Source organism: Filicampus tigris, chromosome 7 (assembly GCF_054856515.1).
Source record: "Filicampus tigris isolate MCC_2025a chromosome 7, RoL_Ftig_1.0, whole genome shotgun sequence".
NCBI lineage: Eukaryota > Metazoa > Chordata > Actinopteri > Syngnathiformes > Syngnathidae > Filicampus > Filicampus tigris.
Window position 1 is genome coordinate 11,194,506 of NC_141223.1, and position 18,581 is coordinate 11,213,086.

The 18,581-nt window shown below is 39.4% G+C and overlaps 2 protein-coding genes across 3 annotated transcripts; both read right to left on the reverse strand.

Moving 5' to 3' along the window:
* Window positions 1–356: 356 nt before the first annotated feature.
* Window positions 357–8,443, reverse strand: sirt2 (sirtuin 2 (silent mating type information regulation 2, homolog) 2 (S. cerevisiae)). The gene is made up of 16 exons (XM_086035594.1): window positions 8,257–8,443; window positions 8,080–8,129; window positions 7,665–7,713; window positions 6,894–7,004; window positions 6,779–6,820; window positions 6,578–6,684; window positions 6,324–6,380; window positions 6,122–6,190; window positions 5,896–6,025; window positions 5,713–5,772; window positions 5,060–5,115; window positions 4,890–4,966; window positions 4,379–4,430; window positions 3,934–4,001; window positions 2,910–2,976; window positions 357–2,159 (listed from the first exon to the last, which is right to left on the reverse strand). The coding sequence occupies exons 1-16, from the start codon at window positions 8,270–8,272 to the stop codon at window positions 2,052–2,054; spliced, it is 1,119 nt and encodes a 372-aa protein (XP_085891720.1). The 5' UTR covers window positions 8,273–8,443; the 3' UTR covers window positions 357–2,051.
* Window positions 8,444–9,079: 636 nt separating this feature from the next.
* On the reverse strand, window positions 9,080–16,563 carry dmac2 (distal membrane arm assembly component 2). Of its 2 annotated transcripts, none has more exons than XM_086036906.1 (6): window positions 16,468–16,563; window positions 12,278–12,468; window positions 11,408–11,488; window positions 10,475–10,614; window positions 10,187–10,349; window positions 9,080–10,100 (listed from the first exon to the last, which is right to left on the reverse strand). In XM_086036906.1, exons 1-6 carry the CDS (start codon window positions 16,513–16,515, stop codon window positions 9,938–9,940), a joined length of 786 nt encoding a protein of 261 aa, XP_085893032.1. In that variant the 5' UTR covers window positions 16,516–16,563; the 3' UTR covers window positions 9,080–9,937. The 2 variants fall into 2 exon arrangements, with proteins under 2 accessions (XP_085893032.1, XP_085893033.1); XM_086036907.1 differs by lacking the exon at window positions 16,468–16,563 and adding an exon at window positions 12,683–12,829.
* Between the last annotated feature and the right edge of the window lie 2,018 nt (window positions 16,564–18,581).

The following is an 18,581-nucleotide window of genomic DNA, read 5'->3' on the forward strand; positions in this document are numbered from 1 at the left end:
TTCTCAAGTTTACACTTCATACATTCAACAAGCACAAAAACCGATATACACGGCACGATATACACATGACATGGTGCAAAGGTTTTGGAACGCCTGGCAATTATACTCAGAGGAAGTGAAGATTGAAGCAAGTTTGAGTTGGTTGCATGCTTCAACTCCTTTTCACAACACTAACAGCCTTGCTAGAAGCGACAAAGGGCTTCCTCTAACATTTTCCACTGAGTTGAAAGCCTAGAATTTTCCAAAATGTCCTGGCAGGATGAACGATTACCATTTCCAACATTTTTGTGAAACCAGCGAGGTGGTCCAAATTATCCAAATTAGTTTCACCAACACTTCAATGACGGGAGAATCAATGAGTTTTACAAAGATAAAATTTATTGCCAAACATTTAGTTTTCATGACTTTTTATACACACGTTAATACAGTATTGTGTTCACTCATCAGCCGATGACCCCATTCATAGTCTTACAGTGATCCCATTTGTGTTGCATCTCTGTCACTGCTAATTAGAGTTTTATTTCATGAAACACACACAACGCTGTTCAACGTGGCAAATGAATATAAATCGAAACAATAAACATTTCAAAATTTCAGCTCTTCATAATATTGCATTAGTATATTAACAGTCCACCTGTTTACTTACAAGAACATTGTTAGTCCGTGATATAATTATGTGGAACCATACCAAATGAAGCGATGTTAAGATGGTTATAATAAATGAAGAAACAAACAACCGTTAAATGATCTGGAGAACCAGCTTGTCACTATTGTAGTAAATGTATTACCCTCCATTGTCTAAACTCTGTCAACTTACTGTAAATTGTTAAAAGCAGTTGAAAAATCTCACTGTTTATTTCAGAAAGAAAAAAAACATACAGGCTACCTTATATAGAGCTGTGTGATGTGAGATACCATACTATCATCCATACAAAATCAGAAGCAAGTTATTTTAATTGAAGTGCAAAACAACATATTTACAAACGCATGGCTTTGAAAGACGAATTCTGGGAGCAGGTTAGTCTGCACTGGAAGCTTCAGCTGTAAACAATAAATATCATAATCTATCAGAGCTGGGCAGTCCGTCCCGGGGCCAGACCGGTCCGGCTCTCCGGCCTGGCCGGATGCCCATTTCTAGGGCGGGGGTTTTGAGGGTGACAAGTTTTAAAAAGGGGCTGGACCCAAAGTGGATTTTAGTCCGGCCCACTAATCGGCCCTCGTGCGTGTGATGTGCTCGCGAGGCAGCAAAAACTTAATCTCAACCTACTCGGCGAAAACGACAAAAATGGCCTGCGAACACATCAAATGCGCAACTACCGACTGCGTACTTATTTGCATTGGGCACATTCGGTCTGCAAAAAGCTTTAAAAAAAAAAAAAAAAAAAAAAAACACGTTCAGTCTGCACAAAGACGAGAAGAAAAGGAAGATGGAGAAGAAGAATGAGACGAAGAAGGAGAGGAGGAGACGAAAAAGGAGGAGGAGAAGGACACAAACAAACAGAGAGAACAGTGGGGAAGCTCAGAAAAAAATGGAATCATTTTTCAACAAATGGAAATAGAGCGCAAGTTGCACAAGTGGTGGTGATAATGACTTCCAAAAGTAAGATAATACATTTTTAATAAGTAAGTTTTACAGTTTTTTTCGTTGTTACTCATGACGCCATTTTAGACAAAAAAAACGCTCTAGTAGGTAAATATGTGTGTTCCCCCCACTTTTCCGCATCCATTTTTACATATGTTACGGTACTGTATACTGTAATCCCCTTGTTGCCTCGTTTTAGATGTAATGATTTTCATGCAGTATTTCTATTGTTTATCGCAGGCAATAGCCGTCAGCATCTCTCCTGCGGCGGCGTCATGAACGGGGTCGGGGGCGATACTTTTTTAGAATAAGCCCTAAGAGTCCAGGCCGGAAGGGTACCCAGGCCGGAGGGCTGGGGTCTGACCGGCAAAAGAGAGTCAAGTGCCCAGCTCTGTAATCTATAGCTCTTACTCCACCTTCAAGAATACCCTCCAATACCACCAAGCATTCCAAAAGACTGCACTTCTCTTTACACCACTGGTGAAGAGCTTGCACCTTTGCTCTCACTTGACTTTCCCTCCTTGTCCTGACTTTCGATCCTGGCATACTCCCGCTTCACTAATTCTTCCAATTCTGCCTGTAGACAAGAGACAATTTCATTATTGTGGCTCATGCTGACACACAAAGCCAAAAACGTGGTGCAATGAGACCGGCACAGTGCTTACGTTTTGGCATCATTTCTTTCACTAACATTCAATAGCGCGGGACATTGTGTGTACTTCGAACGCACATTGAAATAGTGCGGTACCTTGACTTTCAACTTTAATTCCCTCACAACGCTTACAATTGAATAGCAAATCAACGTTCCCCAATGAAATCCCCCTAAAATATGTGATGTGTTTTTAAGTACCTTAGCACTGCATTGTATATAAAACATAATAGAGTACAGTAAAAACTGGTTTTGCTAAGTTTAATTGCTGTTACTACTGTAGTATGTGTGTGGTGTATGTGTAGCTTGAAGGGGTGTGGCCTAGTGAGCGACATCAGGGGCAAGATAGAGTCAGGTTGGCCCCATTTCACCCGTTAGTGTGCATGTGAGCATCAACGCATGACTTGATGGCCTACAGCAGCTCCTTGTGAGTGTTTTCATTTTGAATTTGTGTTTAACTCTTTGCCCCGGTCAAAGTACATCGTGACAGTTGCTCAATTTTTGTGGTCGGCCCAACCGAGTTGGTCGACTTTTTTTCCCAGCCTGAATCATAAGTAAAGGTCCTCTTGTATTTAGCTTACATAACATGATACAGAAAAAGGTTCAAAGTAACAAGAAGAGAAATGAAAACAAAAGGGGAGGTACAAGAATTGATATTACAGTTAGACGGTAACTTACCTTCCATCCCAGCAGGTCAGCTAGTGCCATGCAGCCGTCGTCACATGTACTGATATGAGCAACATCTCTGATGAAGGAGAAAAGCCCACAATATATCATCTATACCTGTGGTCCCCAACCACACAGGTACACAGACCAGTACCGGGCGCAGGCCATTTGATACTGGGCTGCACAGAGACAGACCAAGATTGCGGCGCAACCCCTGGTCCGGACTAATTGTGGCAGCTAGCAAGTGAACGTATCATTAATAATTGCCGTTAGGGCAATTAAACGCAACCAATTAAAAGTTAAAATCGAATTCAGTCCCACGGCCTGTTTTCTGTTTTTGTCTTTTTGATCTAACTGTTAAGTTATAAAAACGAGGCATTTTTTGTTCTTTTGTGTTAAATGTGTTCGAAAAAATATATATAAACCCAGCCCTTGGAAAACATGAGCTTTCTGGAGAAACGGTAGTAAAGAGCTGATTGAATCTTTGTCTTTGACGCCCTCTGCTGGTATACACTACAATGTGCACGTTAAATACTAAATGATTACCTCCACCAATACAATACAACTTCATTTATATAGCGCATTGCACAACAGCTGCAGCTGTAGCAAAGCACTTTACATATAACATGAAATAGCAATAATACAACAATAAAGACAGTGAAAGCACTAAATTAAAACACAAATGAATGCTACTAACACACCAGAAAACAGCAGGGTGAAAATGTTTTCATAGCCATTTCCAGTTACTTTCCCGTCCACAGTTTTGGACGTATCATTCTAGATTTTGTTGTGATTTGCCAGTTATGTTCCACAATTTCTCCTATGATATTTGTGGAACACTCGCCGATGGTACAAACAAAGAAACAAACAAACAGATAAAGATATAAACCTGATCCATATCAAATTTGCCTTGACGAATCCAATTTACATGTTTGGACACTTGGATAATTCTTTGAATGTATCAGCTTTCTGTGAGCTGCTTTCTCTGAGTGCTTGTTTGTGTTAACAGAAAAACATGGTGACACAATCACGTTACCTGTAAGCCTTGTCCGAGTCAAAATCCATTCCTCCTCCAAAACCCAGCAGACCTAACATAGGATCAGCCTGCAAACCAAAAAATATTTTGCTCAAAGAATAGCAAACAATTAAAACTAAAAAGGAAAACATAAATATATACTGTAAATGCGGTCGTCGGTACGCAACAGCCTCGACACGGTCACATATGGCGTCCAATGAACCAGTTTGTGCACTAAAAGGTACGCTCAGTTACCATCATACTTACCCGGTACTGGGTTTAATTTGACTGTTTGATCATTCTGGCCTAGAAGTGCTTTACACAAACATTTATTGTAATAATGACATTGGTACTGCATATTTAGTGATAGACCACCACATAGACTATAAATTCAGGTTACGTTGTCACCATAGGAAGGTAAGCCCCCTGTTAAGCCAGGACCCCCCGCCCAAGGAGCGGAGCTCACCTGGCCTGTTTTTTCCATGTTGATGAGCAACCTTGGGCAGCTTTTTGAAACCCTAAGTAGAACAAACAAAGCAAGGGAGGTTGCCAAAAGTTATATATGTAATTATTTATTACAAAATAGAATATGCCTCAAAGTTAATGTATGCAGGCTGAGTTTAAAGAAACATGAGAAATCCACCCGTTTTTAGCTAGCTCAGGGCGCCGCCATTTTGTCACTTCTGTTGACTGAAGATGACATCGAAGTTGCTCAGGGCTCAGATAACGACCAATCATGGCTCAGCTTCAGATAACTGGTGAATCGTGATTGGTCGTTCCCTGGGCAACTGTGATTTCCTTTTCAGTCGACAAAAGTGACAAAATGGCCGCCCCCTGAGATGGCTAAAAGTGGGTGCATTTTGCACTTAACTTCGCAATCAGAATGCCGTATTTCAACTAGTGGGCCTGCATAGAACATATTCTGGAAAAAAATATTTTGGGTTGACTTTCCCTTTGAGGAAGCTTAAATCTAGTACCTGCTAACCAAACTTGCAAACGGCTGGACCTGCAGAGATGTTCCCATGACGATGAGAAGATCACAACGTGGGAAGTCCTGGATGTGCAAAAAGGAAATGAATGCAGCCATAATGCAACACATCATGTCTAAACAGTGCGTGTACTTGGCAGCTACACCACATCAGCTCACCATCTTCATTGACGTGAAGAACCGTACTGGCAGGCTCTCTCCAAAAAAGACAATATCTTGGTATAGAAAAGAAAAGATGAAGCCATGAGCGGAAAGTAAATTGTATAATGTTACAGTGTCTTGTATTCTGTACAGTAATATCAAATAATGTCAATTATGAATCAAACTTCTATTTTTTCTTCTTTTATGAACATTTAGGCTAGTGGGTAAACTCAAACCTTTTCTAAGAATATGAGAGTACGTTTGAGATGATAGTCATGTATTCATCGCTCAGCAGTGTGGATTGAGCTCTTCCTCTCCCGCTCCAAGTATTCAGTAATATTTATGAATTAAGGGTTAAATTCAGCGACAGGTGGAATTTGTTTCTGAAATGTCATAGCTAGAAATTGAATCGCTTGGTGAAATACGTATTGCGCAACCCCGCAACATTTAATAGATTCAACTTTAAAAGAATTTCTCATTAAAATTTGCTGTTGACCAGTGCCACCAGTGGTATGCGCACCACGCTTCGAGAATCACTGCCACGGAGTGTATGGCCGTTGTAGAAAAGTGACATGTAAATTCATACAAGCAAAAGTGTTTGTGGAGAACAGAAGAGGACAACAGGAATAAAGAGAAGACTAGGTAATAGACAAAAGAGGAACAAAACTGACCTGGTTTGACCAGACTGTTGCATTTTTCACATTTGGGAATATCGTCGGAAAAGATTCTTTCTACAAACAATAGAAAGAGGTTTTAGGGTTGAAAGTCAGCCTCAAGTAACAAAGGTTAAGTGTCCGTAGGTCTCCTGAAAGCCGATGTGTAAATTATCATATTCAAATGTGGAAAAAAGAAACCTTTCATCCAGTCCAAGTTGTACTCTTTGCGGCAAGTGAATTTGACGCAGTGGGATGTGAAAAAGGTTCCATGGGCTTCAATCAGGTCCCCGCTCTCAAGCCCGGCCACTCGCTCCAGCGTGTCAATATTCTAAATGATCACCAAAACATCAATGTTAATAAAGAAACAGGGTGGGAAGTGCAGTTTGTAAAGTGAAGAGTAGACTGAGTGAGTTGATTTTCCTGCCTGTGTGTAACAGCGTCTCAGGAGGCCTTTGTCCTTCAGCAGCTTCATGAAGTAGTGACACATGGTAGGCTAATACAAAGGTCAAACAAAAGAGAACAAACACCATAATATTCCATTCCATTGCTAACATAATTGAAAGCATTTAGAATATATTCTAGTACTTATTGTGGACTCCTTTAGAGCATTATACAGTATGCTCTACCTTAAACTGTCCTGGATAAAGCTCCTTGGCCAGGGCAAAGAAGGGCTCTGGATGTTTCTAGGACAGAAAAAAGAAACTGGGGAGACTGAACATATATTGACCCCTGGACATAACGATTAACTGTGAGTGAGAGAATAATATGGTCTCAGTGGACATATTACATTATTCTAATTATCTATCTAATTTTCTGAATTCCTGTAAAGTTATGTTGTATCTGCTTCTTTTTAACTTAAAAAAAAAATAAACAAACTGACCTTGAAGTAATCTATTTGAAAGATGGCTTCCGGGTAGGGCAGATTATATTTCTGCAGGTTTGCATATAGCCCAGTATCAGGTGAGCGAAAATCGGGAATCCCAGCCGCTGTAGTTGAACAGATTTAAAATGTACTTAAAGCACATTATCATCAAATGTTTGTCTACTACTACTAAATGTTTTCTTTCTGTCAGATACTCACATGTGGATATGCCTGCTCCAGCCATGCAAATGATGTTTTTACCTGTAAGAAGCACATCTCAGTAAACCTCTTCAAAAAGGGTATTTGAGGTGCAAGTGCTTAAATGGAGACTCACATTTGCCACTCAGAATGTATTTGGCCACGCCTTCCAAAGTCAAGTCATCCAAATGCTTTTCTGGGGAGCCGATGCCCAGAGTGCGGGAAAACAAGTTCCGCAAGAAGTCCACTGGCATGATAAATAGATCATTAATCGACTGGTCACCTGTACTCTTTGCATGCCTACGTGTGTGTGGTCTAGTTCTCTTTCGTTCCTTCCTTCCTCCCTTCCTTCGTATAATAAATTTAAAGGGACAGTGTGCAGAATGTTTAGATTTTTCAATGTTCATTCATTTTAAAAACACATTATTAATTTCAATAATATACAGATACCTGAAGGAGACAAACTTAACGAACGTAGTTCCTCAAAATCATGACTACAGCATGTTTAACAAATGCAATGCACTTTCTTCATAACTTAAGGGAATACTAGAAGTTGTTTGCGATGACATTTTTCTTGCACATCAACTGAGAAAATTGGTGGTCGTCTTGCGACGTGTTGTCTCTGAGGCACTGTAGTGTTTGTGTTTCAAAATGCATACGCTTCAAATTTAGGTCGTTGCATTTTATTAGTTCACCACTAGATGGCACTAAATTATACACACTGTTTCTTTAATAAACTGTTGAGGGGAAAAAAACAAATATGTATGATAAATAATAATAATGCGAATAAAAATAATGTAGGCTGGGAAGTAATTACACTAACATTCCATAAATTATGAATCATAACCATTTCATGACAAGAATGACATTTGATAACCAGGAAATGAACAAGTTGTTAATGACGTACTCTCAGAGTTTCCAGCCGCTTCCTCCTCACTGGTGTCGTCAGATTCCTCCTATCAGGAAAAACACTGACATTTTACCAGTGACTGCAACTGCAGCAAATACAGTTCGTTAAAACCATTTACTAATATGTTTACACCGGATCATCCAAGAAACACAATGTCCAAGCCTTAACGCCTCATCACACGACTCGGATTAAATAGCTTGTCAGTGATTCAAGATGGGCAAATTCTGTTGTATCTATTGTATATTTTGTGTAGAATAAGTAAAAATTCACTCTCCATCTTTCCCGTTGTTGAAATTAAAGTGTCTTGTTCTCATAATCTGTGCGGTCAGGTGTTAGCCGCGTTAGCTACTGACAGCCCAGCTGTCAACGAGCACAGAATAATTCCATTTTCTTACTTAATTATTATTATTACCTCTGGTGGTTGAGATGTACTTCCCCCCTCCTCTTTGTTTTTGGGAGGTTCTAAAAATGCAAACCAAACATTCAAATTGAACTTGTTTGTAATGATATTTCGCCAGTTCTAACGCTGTGGCGAGCTAGTAGGGACGAAACAACGCTAGCCGGTGTTGAAATTAGTTTTTCATCCTACCTGATGCTTTGGACATTTATTCAACTGTGGAACCCTTTCAAGCACAAGGGTCTAAAAAATGATAACTAGTTTAAACCCCGAAACAGCTTTTACACCGTCGTGACAGGGTTCAATTCAGGTACTTCGACATCGGCTAGTTAACTTCGCCTATGTTGTTGTCCGCCAAAGAACATCATCCGTGTTCCGTGCATGTGCTACAACAGGCGTCTATTAGTTCCTGTATGTACACGCTACGCAGCATGTATTTAAATACACTTAAACAAATGTCACGCGTGAAATACATTCAGCAAATTCTAATCTTGAATTTATATAAAATAGTTCACCCGCCCAAAACCTTAGATACTTGGATCCTTTCCAATAATAGCTGTTTGTATTGCCCATTTTTGACTGATATTCTAAGGAGTCGGACTATTGTATATTTATGCATACAGCCCCCCCCCCACCCAACCTAAAAAAAGTGTATTATTTTTTTGAACAAGGCACTGAATTCCCTAACTACTATTTAACTATTATTACCTAATGTATGCGTGTGGAGTACAGTGTCCTCCATGATTATAATCATGGTACCGCTGGTCAAGATGTGTTAAAAGCGTTAACATAAATGTGTGTGTGTTTTTTTAATATTATTATTATTATTATTGCAGAAGCATAGTCTCATATTGACAATTGTCGAAATGGCTCACCAGACACAGAATCCACCGACGACCATCTCAGTCCCCAGACGTCAACCCCATTGAAAACCTGTGGAGTAAGATAAAGAGGAGAGTGCAAAAGAGAGGACCCAGGTAGCTAGATAATTCAGTGAGATTCTGCAGAGGAATGGTCGAATACCCTTCATTCTTTATTCGCGGGAAACATTATACAATAATATTAGGTGTTGCTTTGTTGGCAAACGGGGTTGCACAAAGTATTAACATCATCAATAATTGTGGAACACATGATTTGAAGGGAAACAATGATTTCTTGGTGTGGGATTTTTTTCCCCACTGAATGAATGCACTTAAATTAAAGGTTGGATTTTCCCATTTCTTAATTTTGGTCTAACATTATTTAGAACAAAAACGGAATTTATGAGAATCTTAAGAACACATCTTAACCGCAGGTGCCAACAATTATGGAGGGCAGCGTATATTAAATGAAATTGACAAGAAATACACATGTATTTATTGTCATGGTTTGTTTGTAGTCTACTGAAGTGTTCACGAGTATTTTGCCCCCACACACTGCAAAATAACATAACTCAGTACGATGCAACATACATACTTTACAGCAATGACAGTAAAGACGTTATAACCCTCAGACAGTGTTGAACTAAACAGAGTGTTGTTATCTTTTTCGAATGAGGATTTATGACACAGCTCTCATTGTGTGGCCTGCAATTATACATGCAATCTGATTTGTCCTCACGCGGACAAAGGTCATACAATTACAGATAATATAATGAATCAAATCACATCAGCCTTTATTGAAAACATACTGTATACACAGTTTAGCAACAGATACTTTATTTTAACCCGAACCCGGAGACAAAATCCTTCTTTCATACAAGCAAAGACATACAGTAGGTCAAATCTGAATAATCTAATATGGATTGAAACCAACAAAGATGTTTCATAGTGCTTGTGATTATTCTTGACTCATATTGGATGTTTCTAACTTCCAATAAAATCGTCTTTTCCTCCTAGCCTTGACTGCGCTCTTCCTCAACTTCTTCTGGCTTTAAGCTGTGATCGTAACCAGAAGCAATGACCTCACATTGTGGTAACATCTCCTCTAGCAGGATGATCACCAAGCCAGGTGTTGAAATCCTTGGAAGGGCTGACACGTCCAGACGCCGCAGCCCCCTGCAACATGAAAATTGCACAAAAAAGGACTAACACAAAAGGAGTGATCATTAATATTTACAGTAAGTAAATTGAGTGTCAATTACTTGAGATTCCTCAGGGCAGCCAGCCCGCCTGTGGTGATCTGTGGACAATGAGAGATGTCCAGCTCCTTCAGAGAGTCCTGGAACACATGAAGCCTAGCCAAGAACCAGTCATCCACCTCAGAGCATCCTCGTACAGACAGAGTCCGCAAAGTTTTCTGTCCCTCTGAAAGAAAATGAGTACCAAACACACCAATGAAGCTCGAGGTAATACACATAATAGAGGAAAACATTGTTGTATTTTAAAAAGACAAAAACGGAAATTGGGGAAAGACATATTAATACTAGTACCCAAGTTGGACAGTCCAGTGTAGTTGATGAGAGTATAGCTCATGTCTACTTCCTCAAGAGGTGTGTCTTTGTAATTGAGGAAGTCCCAATTGAACTTGCCCTTACGGTCTGCACGGAACCATTCTGAATGGTCAACAAATCTGAGGAGACACAGCAGACATGCAAAGAGGCCTGAACTTAAATATATAAATAATATAAAATAATGAAAAAATAAATGCTTAATTTTTGGCGGCACGGTGTTCGACTGGTTAGCATGTCCGCCTCACAGTTCGGAGGTCGTGGGTTCAATCCCGGCCCCGGCCTCCCTGTGTGGGGTTTGCATGTTCTCCCCGTGCCTGCGTGGGTTTTCTCCGGGTACTCCGGTTTCCTCCCGCATTCCAAAAACATGCATGCTAAGTTGATTGGACTCTCGAAATTGCCCCTAGGTGTGATTGTGAGTGCGGCTGTTTGTTTGTCTCTGTGTGCCCTGCGATTGGCTGGCATCCAATTCAGGGTGTCCCCCGCCCACTGCCCGAAGACAGCTGGGATAGGCTCCAACACGCCCCGGGACATTTGTGAGGAGAAGCGATATAGATAATGGATGGATGCTTCATTTTTTTCAAATAAATCATTACATATTATATCTGCTATAGATTATACAGCTATAAGACTACAACTACAAAAACGAGTTTTGTCTCATTTAGAAGCTTTATTGCGCATCAGTGGGCTTTTTTTTGCGGGGGTGAGTGGTAAATTAAAGTCTTATCAGCTTCAAATTATTTCAGTGACCATTGTGTTTTTTTTTTCTTTCTTCGATGAAAGGTAACCAAGAATACAGCCATTCCTCCATAAAATTGAGATGATTTTTTTTAAACTTCTTTCCACATACACAGAATCTGCAACCCCCCCCCCCACACACACACACACCTTTTTCAAAATGAAAATGGTACTTACCGAAATCCTCCTTTCAAACACAAGACATAGTAGGCTGATGCAATGTCAGCCCCATAAATGTCCTGAGTGTAGCTGTAGTAACTGAGACAGACACACAGATTCATGATTCAGACAATATCAACTTTGCGGCTTTTGAGCGAAATCTCACCTCGAACCTTGACAGGTGAACTTAATTTGACCTTATCTAAAGTTTTCAATGTGCATGATCCATGTTTCAGTGTTTCATTTTGCACAACTTATTGTTTTCTAGCATGAAGATGAAAATTCACAACAGGCGTTTGATACTTTCAAATGTCCAAGGACGTCCTTCTGTGACTCTTCCAGTGTCTTTGTGGCCACCTGATGTCATTAGGCAGGTCTGCTCAATTCTTAGGTGTCATCTGGGTCTCATGATGTCAAACCTTGTACAGCATGATGAAGATGTCATGTCATCTTCCAAACCGCTTATCCTATATAGGGTCGCGGGGAGTTGCTGGAGCCTATCCCAGCCGTCAATGGGCGAAGGCAGACTACACCCCGAACTGGTCGCCAGCCAGTTGCAGGGCACACATAGACACTGTCACTGAGCGGGAATCGATCCCACGCTGCCCGCACACAACTCAGGCGTGTGTACCACTACACTATCAGCGGACTCATGATGAAGATGATTGTTTAAAATGAATTCTAATTGAACCAGGTAATGTGTTGGCCTATCATCAAACACACTTAGGTTGTGAATTTTGCCTTTCAGCTCCTTGTTATAGAAAAGTTGGGCAACAAGTACTGAAACACTTAACAGTTGGACACGTGTATTCAAAACTTAAGAGAAGGTCAAATTAAGTTCACCTGTAAAGCTTATAGTGTAGCCGACAGTTATGAACATGTTCTTACGCATTCTTCTTCAGCAGCCTTCTCCTTTTTATCCGAGACTTCAAGCTAAGGAGCATCTCGACGTCATAGAAACGCTGTGTAAGGAAGAGGAGCAGCCTCGTGTGCAGGGGAGGATCGCTTACAGGGCTGGAGCTCCATCGTCGCCTAGCAACTAGGAGCCGAGATGACCGCTGACAGCACCCGAGTAGAGACTAGTGAGGAGACGTAGAGAAAATACAATTACTACCACCTACAATTAACGATACACTGCGGCAAAATATAGCACAAACCAACAGGACGGCACCACCACGAAGACAGCACAAGCGTTAAAATACTGTCACTAAACGTGCCATTCGACGGGTGCAAATAAACGTGTGATAAATATTTTGGACTCAAGTAAAAAACCCAAACTGAAGGGTAACTTACCACCAAGGAGGCAGACATGATGTGTTTCTACAGAAACTCACGAGGGTCAAATATGTTTCTGCGCGTAAAAGGCAACTCATGCTTGCCCACTGGGTGTCGCTACAATCTCGTATTTGGTATTATTTAAAGCATTCTTTGTTACGGTTGTCAGTTTCAAACAAACAACATTGGCATTGTGTTCGGAATCGCTCCTTATCCACTTTAGTGCCTTAGTGAGTTTGCCAGTTTGTATTGCCATTTGAATGTGTAGCGAGAATACCACGGGTCAAAGGCCACTGATGTAGCGCACGACCAAACCATAGCATACGTGGAGATGTAAATAAGTGCAAAAAAAAAGGGAAAATGATTTTCATCTGAATAATTTGAGTAAATGTATTGTTTCATAATTGTTTATACGTTTATCATTAATCAGTACACAAGTGGTAACGCTCCTTTAAAAAAAAAAAGTGGGTGACCACTGCACTACGCAAAAAGCATTATGAAAGCTGAAACGTAATGAAAAACCAATGGTAACTGGAAAAGCAACAGCATATCCCATAATGCATTGTGCAGATAAAGATTTTAGGTTTCTCGGTTATTGTTTGATTTTCAGCACAAGACAAAATACTGTATCTAAGTAGTGTGACACATCACAACACCAATGGCCAATAAGTGCTTTGTTTGTAACATAAACACATCTTAAACTAAAGCAATATAATGCTATTATTATTTCTTTTATTTATTTATTTGCTCAGTATATCTTACTGAAGATGAATGGAATATCCTATCATGTGATTGCAATAAGGTAATTAACGGCACAAGATACATGAGTGGTTTCTAAATAGAAACAACATAAATTAAAAGTTTATTATTGTTGTTATTATTTACATTGTAGCTACTGAATCTGTGTATTTGTAACTGGTATTGCCAATGTTTTAGATGAAAATTCAGGATTCCTTAATTGGTCTATTTGGATTTCATTTACAAATGTATTCAAAGTAAAAATTAATGACATTATTAAGACTTTAAAAATAGCAATAATTAAGTTTAAAATAAAGTTTAAGTACTCGTACAGCATTTCAATATGGCATTTGGCAATTTCTGCCATTCACTTTTTATTCATAGGTTGCGAATGAACTGGCATTGAGTTTTCAAATTTGAAATATATTTTTAAAATGTTTACTAATGATTATGTGCGTGAGTGCACGTACAAATTTTATTCCATGTAAAAATGGATGTTGATTGTTGATAACGTGTCCAAGATTTTGTTTTGAGGACCCCCTGAGATGGTCTTGGCCCCCGGTTTGATCGCCCTCATCGACAATCGTTAATGAAGTGACAGCTAACGATATGAAGGGCCATCTTCCTGGGATCGATGGGCCATTTGAAAACCTTCTGTGAAAGTGAGCAGTTACATTTATCAAGAAATACCGCAAAAAACAACTTAAAATTCAGAGTGTCAGGTTCAGATAGTTCCAATTTGGGTGCTGCATGGTTAAAAGCATTTTCTCATGCCGTCAACCCTGGGATTTCAGATTTACATCGGTAAGTTAGGACGTGAATAAAGAGCAGACTGGCTTTGATTTTATAGCATACTGTGTCCACAGGGATTTGTCGTAAGCGGCCCAAGAACAGCTTTGCATATGAAAGTTAACCAGTGTGAACATCTGCGGACTTACAAGGAAGGGTATCCGGCAGTGGAATACAGAGTGTTGTTCTATTTCCATATTAACTAGTAATGAAACACAATGCACAGACGTAAATGGTATCAATTTTTTGAGGTACTGATCATTTGGGTTCTTGAAAAACAGATCACTATAGTCTCGTAGTGTCAGAAACATCACAGAAAGCAAATATCTCAGTCCCATGTGGGAAAAGATATCATCTTAGACTTAGTTGTGAGTTTTTTAATATTTCGTCAATATGAAAAAAGGTTCAGATCAATAACAATAGGCCTACCCAAATAATTATCTTATCAGAATGGACACGCCTTGAGCAGTTGTTGTGATTCTTATTTTAGATTAATTATTTCCTACTGGGAAATGGATTTGGGTTTGCTTAATCATCTTAAAAGTGATCATGATAGAATTATGGCAGCTCATTCAGGATTGATCACTTATATTTAAAAAAATACAATAATATGTGAAAAATGAGTTCAATTTCAAGATGAATTTTGAGGATACAAGTCAATTGTTTAGGTTGAGCCTTTTATTTGGATGGTTGCTGTTTTGCATCCTTAAGCTAGCCTGAGAATGCATTGTTTCAAGGAATGCCACATATTGCTCATATTTCACTTATACAGTCATTTTAATCGAAAATTTGATGATGTAAAAGCAAATTTGCTACCTAAAATATGAAAACATATCATTCTCCTACCTGATTGCATAAGGTCACCCAAGTGCTTTTGTTCAGTGATTCTCAACTTTTGGGGTGGGAGTCAAATGTGTGTAGCCGACCGGTAGTAAAAAATGACTCATTTGAATCTCGGTGCAGATCGAAAGAAAACGAGCACAGCACAAACGCAACTATCAGCAGCATTTAAAGAGCCGCCTCTCACATTACAAATGCCATCGGTGTTTTAAAAACGTAATAATTCAGACTGTTAAAACTGTTATGGTTGCAATTGCCTTCATCCTTCATCCATCCATCCATTCTCATGTCAAGACAAATTGTTTTATGCAGATGTGATGTTTAATTTGACCATATTCATGTTTCTACATGCAGTTGTTTTGTTCATTCTCAGTTTCTAAGCGTGGTATTCTAAAAGGCACTTTGTCAATCTGATGGAATGCCCACCTCTGAAAGTAACTAAGTGACCCGTTAAAGCAAGTAATCTGTAAAGTAACTAAGTTACTATCTAACTAATCTCCAGTAATGACGTGTGCTTTCCGCTGCTGGACTAATAATGTGATGTCTGATATATGTCACCCTTGTCTTTTCTCTCATTACTTAAACACCTTTGCATCACATGTTCATCTGAACGCCTGCCTAGAGCATATCATTTTGTTATCGCTCTTTTTCACACATCGGCACTAATTTCCATTGACAGAATTCATTACCATGGAGACAAGCAGCACTTTGGACCAACCCCTCCTCCTTTTCCAGGTTGTACAAGGATACAACAGCACCATTAATTTTCAAGATGAAGTCACTCAGAATAACACGTTGGCGATAAATCGCATAAACTGTCAGAGGATTGAACATATTCTGATATCATCTTATATTTAGAATATAAGTGGGTTTAATTGCAACAACTCTGGCTTGTGCATTTTCAGATAGAGAGCTCCAGAGCGGTTGTGTGGAGTTCAAAAGTCAAGGTTACCCTTCTGCCTGCCGTAACAAATCCTTCGAACACACTGATGTGCATCCACCCACACAAACACATGCTAAACCAGCATGTAAATTTTAGTCTGTTCTAAATTAATTGAATTGATTTTAATATATTATATTTACTAAATCTTGTTATGTAAAGAATTTCTCATCCGCTGTTTCCCCTTGAAAAACAACAACTGTACACACTGTATGATGATTCCCATTAGACTAGAGAGGGTTTCCCCCCCCCAAAGTATCAGCTACATAGCAGCAGATGAATAATTCAACAGGAATAAAAGATTTTTTCTGTGCAAGAGTTACATGAGCTATGATACATTATACTCAAGTTGTAAACCAACGCAAACCATCCACGGGACCCCGAAGCACAGATTTTCACACACACGGTTATTAATTTTACAAGGTGTTTGAAGTACAGTATTAGCTTTGAAGAACAATCCAGAAAAACTATACGCTGATTTAGTGTAGTTGCTTACCGATAAAGTTTGGAGTGTGGTGAGCGGTGACCCACAAAGGATGGACATTCACATTCACCATGCAGGGACCTGTAAGGGAGGGCTGGGAGAATGAAGTTTCTCAGATCAAAAAGATGACAGAGATAAAAGGGTTGAAGGGTTCTTGCTTGCAACGAACAGTCAGTTTTGAGTGGAGAGTAAATGATTTGCCTTTGTCTCCTCGGCTGGTCATTTACCGCATCTCCCCGAGGAGGCTTTTTTGAATGAGGTGTGGTCAGGGACAGGATTCAGAATTACATTTTACACAAATTCTCTTGACATAAGTCAAAGAGCAAATTTTTCCTGTAGTGTGTATGAGAGTGTTTCAATAATGTCCGTAGTAGCATTCCACATGATGATTATTGATTATTAAAGATCCTCTCATTTCTCATTACTTCTCATTTGCCTCATCAACCTTTGTTCGCAAGTCTTTTCCTTGGTTCTCCCTCTTCTTTATTCTCAAAGCCTTGTTTTCCCTACGTCAGCAATATTTAACAGCCTACTTATGTAAAAGCACATGCAAGTTAGATTTCAAATTTAAAAATTCAGCTGTCGTGACGGTTTCCATCGACGTTTTTTTCCCTATCTACCCTCTTGTCCCCATTGTCAGCACTACTGAGACAAGTCACTGCAAAAATACATCTGAGCTTTTCAATAAGCCCAAAATAGAAGAGGTGGAGAAAATGGCAAGATGACAGCAAATTCATAATGGCACCACGAAACAGCTGCAAATCATGAATAAGTGAACATGTTCACATTTCTCTTCTTCTTGGTATCATCAATCATAGTGTAGAACAATTCTCAGTCTATCATGCCACTGTGGCTTCATTTGATAATGGCAGTTTGACTGTGTAATGTGTTTCCATTGTTTTTGCTCACTGGGTAAATAAACTGTGATATTTTTTTTACCTTTTGTTTTTTTAGCACATTGAAAATGCACGTCCGCCTCACATCACAGTGCACAGGTCATCGGTTCAACTACGGGCCCGGCCTTCCTGTGTGGGGTTTGCATGTTCTCCCCGTGCCTGCATGGGTTTTCTCCGGGTACTCCGGTTTCCTCCCACATTCCAAAAAAACATGCATGGTAGGTTGATTGGACACCCTAGACCAGGGGTCGGAAACTTTTAACACTCAAAGAGCCATTTGACCCGGCGGTTTCCACGGAAAAGAAAACACTGGGAGCTGCAAACACTTTTTGACACGTGAGGACAAGCGGCTTGTATGGACAAAAATGCACCTTTCCTGAAAGATAGAACCATATACAGCATGTTATGGTATTGGTATGATATGTTATTTCTTTTATTTTATTCATTTTTAGGTTTAATTCTAACATGTTGAACCAGAGCTCACTGATTTGTTTTATCTCATGGGGCATCATAATTAATTATTAATAATAATGTTCATTAATTAATGCATTTGTTTAGCCTATTATGATTGACTGATTGTATTTGTTGACTGAATGATTGATTTCTCATAGGATTTGACTTGGATTTGGATACGTAAATTAATTAATTTGTAAATTTTTCACTCTTGTTCAAAATGCTAAAACATCAAGAGCTCATTGAAATTGAAAGGGTCTCCTTAAAACATTGCTGGTCTACCCCCTACCCTAGTGGTCAAATATGTCAATAAATAATGCAGTATAAGTCATTAATAGGTCTAAAATGTGTCAAATTTCAACAATTCATTAAAAAAAACTCTATAAATTGGAGGAATCCAGTCAGGGGTAGAAAGTGAGAGTTGTTATGTAACCTACCAAATCTTTCTGTCTCCTCCTGTAAACCCCACCCGCCCTCCATCTCACCTACTAAATCAGGAATCCTTTGCTCTTTCACGTGATAAGCTGATTACTGCCTTAACTTCCTCCTGTCACAGACACAACTGGAGTCTGATGGAGATCAGCCAAACTCTACTGATTGAAATTTTTGGGTTAGCTTCAATAATTCTGAAAATTCCTTTTTGGGGGCGAGGGGAATCGATGGTGTGAAATATACCCACCTATCATCAATGATTAAATCAAACCCATAAAAATCTTTTTTGTTTTTTAAAGCTGACAATATCTCAAAATCCTCTCCTTTACATTTTTCAAAACGCAC